An 11,026-nucleotide genomic window follows, 5' to 3' on the forward strand; every position below is an offset into this window, starting at 1 on the left:
AAGCGATCACAAACCACCCAAATGACCGACATCCTTTGAGAGACAAGGAGATCTGAAATAAAATCCATGGAAATATGCGTCCAGGGCCTCTTCGGAACCGGCAAGGGCAAAAGCAACCCACTGGCACGAGAACAGCAGGGCTTAGCCCGAGCACAAGTCCCACAGGACTGCACAAAAGAACGCACATCCCGCGACAAAGAAGGCCACCAAAAGGATCTAGCCACCAAATCTCTGGTACCAAAGATTCCAGGATGACCCGCCAACACCGAACAATGAACCTCAGAGATAACTCTACTAGTCCATCTATCAGGGACAAACAGTTTCTCCGCTGGACAATGGTCAGGTCTGTCAGCCTGAAACTTCTGCAGCACGCGCTGCAAATCACGGGAGATGGCAGACAAAATTACCCCCTCTTTGAGAATACCCGCCGGCTCAGGAACACACGGAGAGTCAGGGACAAAACTCCTTGACAGGGCATCAGCCTTCACATTCTTAGAGCCCGGAAGGTACGAAACCACAAAATCAAAACGGGAGAAAAACAGCGACCATCGAGCCTGTCTAGGATTCAACCATTTGGCAAACTCGAGATAAGTCAAATTCTTGTGATCCGTCAAGACCACCACGCGATGCTTGGCTCCTTCAAGCCAATGTCGCCACTCCTCGAATGTCCACTTCATGGCCAACAACTCTCGATTGCCAACATCATAATTGCGCTCAGCAGGCGAGAATTTTCTAGAAAAGAAGGCACATGGTTTCATCACCGAGCCATCAGAACTTCTTTGCGACAAAACAGCCCCTGCTCCAATCTCAGAAGCATCAACCTCGACCTGAAACGGGAGCGAAACATCTGGCTGGCACAACACAGGGGCAGAAGAAAAACGACGCTTCAACTCCTGAAAAGCCTCTACAGCCGCAGAGGACCAATTGACCACATCAGCACCTTTCTTGGTCAAATCAGTCAACGGTTTAGCAACACTAGAAAAATTAGCGATGAAGCGACGGTAAAAATTAGCAAAGCCCAGGAACTTCTGCAGGCTCTTCACAGATGTCGGCTGAGTCCAATCATAAATGGCCTGAACTTTAACAGGGTCCATCTCGATAGTAGAAGGGGAAAAAATGAAACCCAAAAATGAAACCTTCTGAACCCCAAAGAGACATTTCGACCCCTTCACAAACAAGGAATGCGCACGAAGGACCTGGAACACCATTCTGACCTGCTTCACATGAGACTCCCAATCATCCGAGAAGACCAAAATATCATCCAAATATACAATCATGAATCTATCCAGGTACTCTCGGAAGATGTCATGCATAAAGGACTGAAACACAAATGGAGCATTAGAAAGCCCGAATGGCATAAACAGGTACTCAAAATGGCCCTCGGGCGTATTAAATGCTGTTTTCCATTCATCGCCCTGTTTAATTCGCACAAGATTATACGCCCCTCGAAGATCTATCTTGGTGAACCAACTAGCCCCCTTAATCCGAGCAAACAAATCAGACAGCAGCGGCAAAGGGTATTGAAATTTGACTGTGATCTTATTAAGAAGGCAGTAATCAATACAAGGTCTCAAAGAGCCATCCTTCTTGGCCACAAAAAGGAACCCTGCTCCCAAGGGTGATGACGACGGGTGAATATGACCTTTCTCCAAGGATTCCTTTATATAACTCCGCATAGCGGCGTGCTCTGGCACAGATAAATTAAACAGTCGGCCCTTAGGAAACTTACTACCAGAAATCAAATTAATAGCACAATCGCAATCCCTATGAGGAGGTAAGGCACCGGATTTGAGCTCTTCAAATACATCCCGGTAGTCTGACAAAAACTCAGGGACTTCAGAAGGAGTGGAAGGCGAAATTGACAGCAATGGAACATCACCATGTACCCCCTGACAACCCCAGCCGGACACAGACATAGATTTCCAATCCAATACTGGATTATGGACCTGTAGCCATGGCAACCCCAAAACGACCACATCATGCAGATTATGCAACACCAAAAAGCGAATATCCTCCTGATGTGCAGGAGCCATGCACATGGTCAATTGAGTCCAGTACTGAGGCTTATTCTTGGCCAAAGGCGTAGCATTAATTCCTCTCAATGGAATAGGATACTGCAAGGGCTCTAAGAAAAAACCACAGCGCCTGGCAAACTCCAAGTCCATCAAATTCAGGGCAGCGCCTAAATCCACAAATACCATAACAGAATAGGACGACAGAGAGCAAATCAGAGTAATGGACAAAAGAAATTTAGACTGTACCGTACTAATGGTGGCAGACCTAGCGAACCGCTTAGTGCGCTTAGGACAATCGGAGATAGCATGAGTGGAATCACCACAGTAAAAACACAGCCCATTCCGACATCTGTGTTCTTGCCGTTCAGCTCTAGTCAAAGTCCTATCACACTGCATAGGCTCAGGCCTATGCTCAGAGAATACCATCAAATGGTGCACAGCTTTGCGCTCACGCAAGCGCCGATCGATCTGAATGGCCAAGGACATAGACTCATTCAGACCAGCAGGCATGGAAAATCCCACCATGACATCCTTAAGGGCTTCAGAAAGACCCTCTCTGAAAATTGCCGCCAGGGCACACTCATTCCACTGAGTAAGCACAGACCACTTTCTAAACTTCTGACAGTACACCTCCACTTCATCCTGACCCTGACACAAAGCCAGCAAGATTTTCTCTGCCTGATCCACTGAATTTGGTTCATCATAAAGCAGTCCAAGCGCCAGAAAAACGCATCTACATCACGCAATGCAGGATCTCCTGGCACAAGGGAAAATGCCCAGTCTTGAGGGTCACCACGCAACAAAGAAATAATGATTTTTACTTGTTGAACGGGGTCACCAGAGGAGCGGGGTTTCAAAGCTAGAAACAGTTTACAATTATTTTTGAAATTCAAGAACTTAGATCTATCCCCAGAAAACAAATCAGGAATTGGAATTCTAGGCTCTAACATCGGATTCTGAACCACAAAATCTTGAATGTTTTGTACCCTTGCAGTGAGATGATCCACACAAGAGGACAGACCTTGAATGTCCATATCTACACCTGTGTCCAGAACCACCCAGAGGTTTAGGGGAAAAGAAAGACCAAAAACACTGCAGAGAAAAAAAAATGGTCTCAGAACTTCTCTTATCCCTCTATTGAGATGCATTAATACTTTGGGCCAGCTGTACTATTATGGACCTGGTGGTTAGGAGCACCCGGAACGACCTGATGGTTAAACTCACACAGGACAAGCTCTGAGAAGTGGGAGCTCTGCTGACCGCAACCCCTAATCCTATCACACAACTAGAAAAAGCCGTGGAGCGTACCTAACATGAACTAGATGCCTCTTCACAGCCTAAGAGCTAATTAGCCCTAAAGATAGAAAATAAAGCCTACCTTGCCTCAGAGAAATTCCCCAAAGGAAAAGGCAGCCCCCCACATATATTGTGTTATGAAAGGCAATTCAGAATCACAATGGACATGGAGGTCAGAGCACATACAGTGATCTGACAATAACCCAAAATAATAGAACGAGCTCTGAGAAGTGGGAACTCTGCAGACCGCAATCCCTGATCCTATCAAACCACACTAAAGGTAGCCGTGGAGTGCTCCTAACCAGAACCTAGGCGCCTCGTCACAGCCTGAGAAACTAGCTAGTCCTGAAGATAGAAAATTAAGCCTACCTTGCCTCAGAGAAATTCCCCAAAGGAAAAGGCAGCCCCCCACATATAATGACTGTGAGTAAGATGAAAACACAAACATAGAGATGAAACAGATTTAGCAAAGTGAGGCCCGACTAGCTGAACAGAACGAGGATAGGGAAGATAACTTTGCGGTCAGCACAAAAACCTATAAATAACCACGCAGAGGGGACAAAAAGACCCTCCGCACCGACTAACGGTACGGAGGTGGTCCCTCTGCGTCTCAGAGCTTCCAGCAGGCGAGAAAAACCAATAAAGCAAGCTGGACTGAAAAATAGCAACAAAATAACAAAAGCAAAACTTAGCTTTGCAGAGCAGCAGGCCACAGGAATGATCCAGGGAAAAAACAAATCCTACACTGGAACATTGACAGGAAGCATGGATCAAAGCATCAGGTGGAGTTAAGTAGAGAAGAAGCTAACGAGCTCACCAGATCACCTGAGGGAGGAAACTCAGAAGCTGCAGTGCCACTTTCCTCCACAAACGGAAGATCCCAGAGAGAATCAGCCGAAGTACCACTTGTGACCACAGGAGTGAACTCTGCCACAGAATTCACAACAATATTGACTGTGAGTTAAGATGAAAGTCACAAACACAGAAATGAAACAGGTTTTAGCAAAGGGAGGCCAGACTTACTAAACAGACTGAGGATAGGAAAGGTATCTTTGCGGTCGGCACAAAACCCTACAAAAAGACCACGCAGAGTGTGCAAAAAGACCTCCGCATCGACTCACACTGCGGAGGTGCCACTCTGCATCCCAGAGCTTCCAGCTAGGAGGGCAAGAACATGATAGCCAGCTGGACAAGGAAACAATGAACAAATAAATAACTAGCAGGGACTTAGCTTCTGCTGGAGTAGACAGGTCACCAGAAAGATCCAAGAGCGAACTGAACCAGTACAAGAACATTGACAGCTGGCATGGAGTAACGATCTGAGTGGAGTTAAATAGAGCAGACAGCCAAAGACTAAACTACGTCACCTGTGGAAGGAACCTCAGAAGCAGCAGCTCCACTCACAGCCACCAGAGGGAGTCCATGGACAGAACTCGCCAAAGTACCATTCATGACCACAGGAGGGAGTTCGATAACAGAATTCACAACACAACACCTTCTATTTAAGGCTTCTCCTCCAATATGGAGGTGCCTGAGCTACATCGTTAGTTTGCCTTGCATGCTTGCTAGTTGTCAGGTTCCCCAGGTCCGCCTGTCTGCTTGTCTACCCAGTTTCTGTCTGCTCTTACCTGTCTGTGCCCATCTACTCATACCTGTCTGAGCTCTTCTTTCCTCAGCCGGTCCAGATCGCACCTGCCAGCGACTATCTGTCTAATACCTGGTCCAGCCTGCACCTGCCAGTGCTTTTCTGTTCCTCAGCTGGTCCCATCTCCACCTGTAGTTCCAGAGTCCCAATAGTGCCTGCCTGCATTTTTCATCCCTTCTTCGGGCTGCAGCAGCTTACCCGCTGTAGGGATTCAGCTGCCACCTTCTGTAGGTCTGTCATGGAGCAGCACCTGGTGCCACCTCTTTGTACCTCCTTGAGTCGCAGTTTTCACTTGCTGACACTTGTCCGAGTAGGGATTTGGTAGGCGACCTAGTTACACCCCATTTAGGCTTTCAGATGGATATGGAACAGTGATTCCAGTACCTTGCCCATTACTGTCTCCATCTGTTGTGTTGGCTGTAGTGGAAGAGATGTCGGTCCCCGCTATACTAGTTCTATTCTATTGCAATTGATGCCACTATTTTGGTGTCTGCCACTAATTTTTGTAAATGTGTAGACTCCTTGTTGGGTCTCCTTCATGCGTGTTGCCTATAGCAGTAAGCCTCCAAGACTGTCAGGCCTTCACTTCCTTGGAGTCAACTATCCATGTTACTATCCTGAGATTTTTCTGACAATAGTACTCTACAAAATGAAAATGATATTTGTGCCACCTGAGTGTAGCTGAGCATGAAAGCAGGTAGAGCTGTTCCATGTGGTTTCAGGTCTCCCAGCACAGGAGGTCTACACTGATCCCTCACCCACCTCTTCTTACTGTGACGTTCACTTGAAAGCTGTAAATGCTGTCCCAGACTCCGGTACCTCATGCCTGGCTGATTGCTGCAGTGCTACGCTACAATTTGTACTGTGGGTGAATCGAGGCCACTTTCCTGTTGTTTGTCCCTCATTTGATGTGTTTTGGCAGCATTTGGGGCCATTATAAGGTGTTGTGCATGGGTTTGTATTTGCCTTCCATTGGCATGAATTGCGTTAGGTTATGTTCGGTGAATATTCGACAAATTAATCAGCGAATATTGCAAATTCAGCAAATCCGAACCGAACATTGAAATATTTGCTCATCTCTACTGATAACACCTCTATAAACAGTAGCTAACATAGGATCCACCATTCACAATAGGTGATGTCACATAATCAGAATACAAGCAAAGGAATGAAAATTATATATAAAATCTCTTAAAAAAAACTTGACAGCAAAGCAGATTTCCCATAGAAGTAAATTGGACGAGTTTCCCAAGAATATTTGAAAGCCATTTTTGAGGACGATTATGGACAGGATCCACCGGAAAAAAAACAGCTGTGTGCTTGTGTTAAGAAGTATTGAATATTTGCTTTTGATATATAATTTTATGTTATTCTAAGAAAAAGAGCAAGTATTATAAGCAATTCGAATGTACAAAATTCCGATTTTTTCAAAAGTTATCCATAATTTTGTCCACTAATTTTCCTATGTGAATTGTTTAGAAAAACCTTTGACTGTGATATTACGCACTGCTTGGCCAATTATACTTTTTACCTCCTGGTTTCTCAAAGTGTAGGCAAGAGGATTGAGCATTGGCGTCACCACTGCGTAGAAGATTGCGGCCACCTTGTCTTGGCTCGTAAAGACACTAGAAGGAGGACGCAAGTAGTTGAAGAAAACCGTCACGTAAAAGACTGAGGCGCACATCAGATGAGAGGAGCACGTGCTGAAGGCTTTTTTCCTGCTCTCGCTGGATCTCATTCTCAAAACTGATGCAAATATGAGAAGATATGAGAGTAGGATTGACAACAAGGAAGTAATCGTACATAGGCCGACCATGAAGATTGTGACTATGGTGCAATGGAAAGTATCAGAGCAGGACAGGGTGAGCAGTGGTGGGATGTCACAGTAGAAGTGGTCAATCAAATTTGATCCACAGAACTGAAGACTGAATGCACAGATGGTCAGCATCGAAGACTGCAAGAAGCCAACGGAGAAAGAAAAAATAACCATATATAAGCATTTATTCCTGGTCATTATAGACATATAATGGAGAGGGTGGCAGACGGCAATGTATCGGTCATAGGACATGGTGGAGAGAAGGAAAGTCTCAGTGCCTCCCAGAGCTGCAAAGAAGAAGAACTGGAGAGCACAACCACTGAATGAGATGACCTTCTTCTCCGAGATCAGGTCAGAGAACATTTTTGGAGTGATGATGGAAGAATAGAAGACGTCTACAAAAGAGAGGAAACTCAAGAAGTAGTACATGGGCGAGTGGAGTCTGGAGGTGTTATAGACCAGAGCTATGATGCCAAAGTTACCCACAATCGTTACAACGTATATGCATAAGAACAAGACGAACAGGAAAGGGATGAGCTCCTTGTTATCCGTCAGTCCAGAGAACACAAGGATGGTCACTTGTCTCCTGGTGTTATTCTCCATTGATTATGGTTTCTATAGAAATAAAAAAAGAATAAAGCACGTAAAAAGTATAGGAAAAGTTCTACAAATATTGTCAAAAAGCATGAAAAACCTGAAAAAGAGAAAACAGACGACAACAAAACATCCTCAAGCATATCCGGATCTCTTAGACAAAGAGGACGATAACCAACATCATTCCTGGTGCCATTATTACATTTATTACTACATTTTACACTAAACAGTAATTCTGGAAGCAAAGAGTTTTATAGGTTTAGCAGCTGCTACTTGACATTGCGCACGTGCTAACATTTGACGTATTGTATGTTAACATATCGTCCATCCTGTTGAAGTTTGTCAATTATTTCCTGTTAGCTTTCTTTTCACAGCCAATATTCAACATTTTACGATATTTTACAATGGTGTTTCTCACAAAATTAGAATACCAAAAAAAAGTTAATTGATTTCAGTTCTTCAATACAAAAAGTGAAACTCATATATTATACAGAGTGATTACAGACACAGAGTGATCTATTGCATGTGTTTATTTCTATTAATGTTGATGATTATGGCTTATAGCCAATGAAAACCTTAGTTAGTTAGTTAGTTAGTAGTTAGTAAGTAAGGCCGAAAAAAGACATTTGTCCATCCAGTTCAGCCTATATTCCATCATAATAAATACCCAGATCTACGTCCTTCTACAGAACCTAATAATTGTATGATACAATATTGTTCTGCTCCAGGAAGACATCCAGGCCTCTCTTGAACCCCTCGACTGAGTTCGCCATCACCACCTCCTCAGGCAAGCAATTCCAGATTCTCACTGCCCTAACAGTAAAGAATCCTCTTCTATGTTCGTGGAAAAACCTTCTCTCCTCCAGACGCAAAGAATGCCCCCTTGTGCCCGTCACCTTCCTTGGTATAAACAGATCCTCAGCGAGATATTTGTATTGTCCCCTTATATACTTATACATGGTTATTAGATCGCCCCTCAGTCGTCTTTTTTCTAGACTAAATAATCCTAATTTCGCTAATCTATCTGGGTATTGTAGTTCTCCCATCCCCTTTATTAATTTTGTTGCCCTCCTTTGTACTCTCTCTAGTTCCATTATATCCTTCCTGAGCACCGGTGCCCAAAACTGGACACAGTACTCCATGTGCGGTCTAACTAGGGATTTGTACAGAGGCAGTATAATGCTCTCATCATGTGTATCCAGACCTCTTTTAATGCACCCCATGATCCTGTTTGCCTTGGCAGCTGCTGCCTGGCACTGGCTGCTCCAGGTAAGTTTATCATTAACTAGGATCCCCAAGTCCTTCTCCCTGTCAGATTTACCCAGTGGTTTCCCGTTCAGTGTGTAATGGTGATATTGATTCCCTCTTCCCATGTGTATAACCTTACATTTATCATTGTTAAACCTCATCTGCCACCTTTCAGCCCAAGTTTCCAACTTATCCAGATCCATCTGTAGCAGAATACTATCTTCTCTTGTATTAACTGCTTTACATAGTTTTGTATCATCTGCAAATATCGATATTTTACTGTGTAAACCTTCTACCAGATCATTAATGAATATGTTGAAGAGAACAGGTCCCAATACTGACCCCTGCGGTACCCCACTGGTCACAGCGACCCAGTTAGAGACTATACCATTTATAACCACCCTCTGCTTTCTATCACTAAGCCAGTTACTAACCCATTTACACACATTTTCCCCCTGAAAGTCATTATGTCAGTAATTTAGAATACTTTATAACACCAGCTTGAAAAATGATTTTAAAATCTGAAATGTCGTCCTACTGAAATGTATGTTCACAAAATGCACTCAAAACTTAGTCGGGGCTCCTTTAGCATCAATTACTGCATCAATGCGGTGTGGCATGGAGGTGATCAGCCTGTAGCACTGCTGAGGGGTTATGGAAGCCCAGGTTGCTTTGATAGCAGCCTTCAGCTCGTCTGCATTGTTTGGGTCCGGTATCTCGCATCTTCCTCAAGCAGCTTGGATTACGGCCTCTCTACTCTTCCTCCAGACTCTGGGACCTTGATCAGTGACAGTTTGGGGAACTATGTGATTTGCTGGTGTAGGTCCACTGTTTTATCAAGACCAAAGTCAGTGCAGCCATCTACCAGGATATTCTAGAGCACTTCATGCTTCCCTCTGCTTTTTGGGGATGGAAATTTAATTCTCTAGCAGGACTTGGCGCCTGTCCACACGGTGAAACGTACCTACTAATACCTGGTTTACAAACAACAGTACCACTGCGCTTGATTGGCAGCAAATTTGCCTGACCTTAACCCCATAAAGAATCTATGGAGTATTGTCAAGAGGAAGATGAGACACCAGACCCAACAATGCAGACAAGCTGAAGGCTGCCATCAAAGCGACCTGGGCTTCCATAACCCCTCAGCAGCACCACAGGCTGATCGCCTCCCTGTCACCGCATTGATGCAGTAATTGATGCCAAATAGCCCGACCAAGTACTGAGTGCATTTACTCAACATACATTTCAGTAGGCCAACATTTCTGATTTTAAAATCATTTTTCAAGCTGGTGTTATAAAGTATTCTAATGTACTGAGATAATGACTTTTGGGTTTTCATTGGCTATAAGCCATAATCATCAACATTAAATAAAACAGAAATGAACACATGAAGTAGATCACTCTGTAATGACTCCATATAATATATGAATTTCACTTTTTGTATTGAAGAACTGAAATAAATTAACTTTTTGATGATATTCTAACTTTGAGGGAAGCACCTGTATATGTTCCATTGTAAAATATCATAAAATGTTGAATATTGGCTGTGAAAAGTAAGAGAAGCAGCTGTAGGTAGTCAACCAATAACAGTGACGTACCATGTCTAAACACTGCTCCTCTACAATTATAATCCTGGCACTCACAAGTATGAGCGCTGGGTCACGTTTAGTGCTCTCTTCAATAAGGATGGCTGATGTGCTCTCGGCAACGGCCCAAAAAACCTGGTCCTGGCACATTCAGATTTCAGTTGTGAATTCAATGAAAAGTCCGGTAGAAGGTTGACATCTCTCACACACCGGTCAGACACATAGCTGTCTGCTATATGGGATTCGTGTAATGTCTTAATTTTGCATTTTGAGTACTTGCTTTTATGTAAAACCTACTGACCCCTGAGGACAAAACTCTCGGGGACCAAAACTCCAAATAGAAAATATTTATAATTTAGAAAACAAAGTAATTAGTGATAATGTCCCCGTGAGGAAGAGAACGAGCTGCGAGAATGATATGCTGCCAATTAGTCTCATGTAATATATTATTAAGTTGGCAAAGTCATGGAAAAAATGAACATACAGTAGTTATCAACAGTCCACAGTTTGCTGGGACTACTCCAAGCTTTCGAATTCAGAACATTTATGGCTGTTTTGGGTCAAGACAATCCATCTTAGTGTCGGGTGTTCATGGCAAACGTATTGGGACTTTCTAGGTGGGATTATGTGTGGGACTTAAGCATGACTATTCGGCCAACAGATGGACTTAGGTCTTCTTTCAAAATTAAAACTATGAATAAAATGTTATTAACTTTAATGATTTGATTTATCCACTCATTGCCATAAACCGTACACGGCTCCATTGATCTGCTTTCAAGGTTTTACAATCCCCAGGCTGAGATTTCACTTCTTAGAGTTTCTCATG

The 11,026-nt window shown here is 43.7% G+C and overlaps 1 protein-coding gene across 1 annotated transcript; it reads right to left on the bottom strand.

Annotated features, from left to right (window-relative positions):
- Positions 1–6,418: 6,418 nt before the first annotated feature.
- On the bottom strand, positions 6,419–7,381 carry LOC138674891 (olfactory receptor 5B12-like). Its single transcript, XM_069762715.1, has one exon. The coding sequence runs from the start codon at positions 7,373–7,375 to the stop codon at positions 6,419–6,421; it is 957 nt and encodes a 318-aa protein (XP_069618816.1). The 5' UTR covers positions 7,376–7,381.
- Between the last annotated feature and the right edge of the window lie 3,645 nt (positions 7,382–11,026).

The sequence above is a fragment of the Ranitomeya imitator genome, chromosome 4, assembly GCF_032444005.1.
Source record: "Ranitomeya imitator isolate aRanImi1 chromosome 4, aRanImi1.pri, whole genome shotgun sequence".
Taxonomy (NCBI): Eukaryota; Metazoa; Chordata; class Amphibia; order Anura; family Dendrobatidae; genus Ranitomeya; species Ranitomeya imitator.

Coding starts and splice junctions, on each gene's coding strand:
- LOC138674891 (XM_069762715.1), bottom strand. CDS start 7,375: ATGGAGAATAACACCAGGAGACAAGTGACCATCCTTGTGTTCTCTGGA.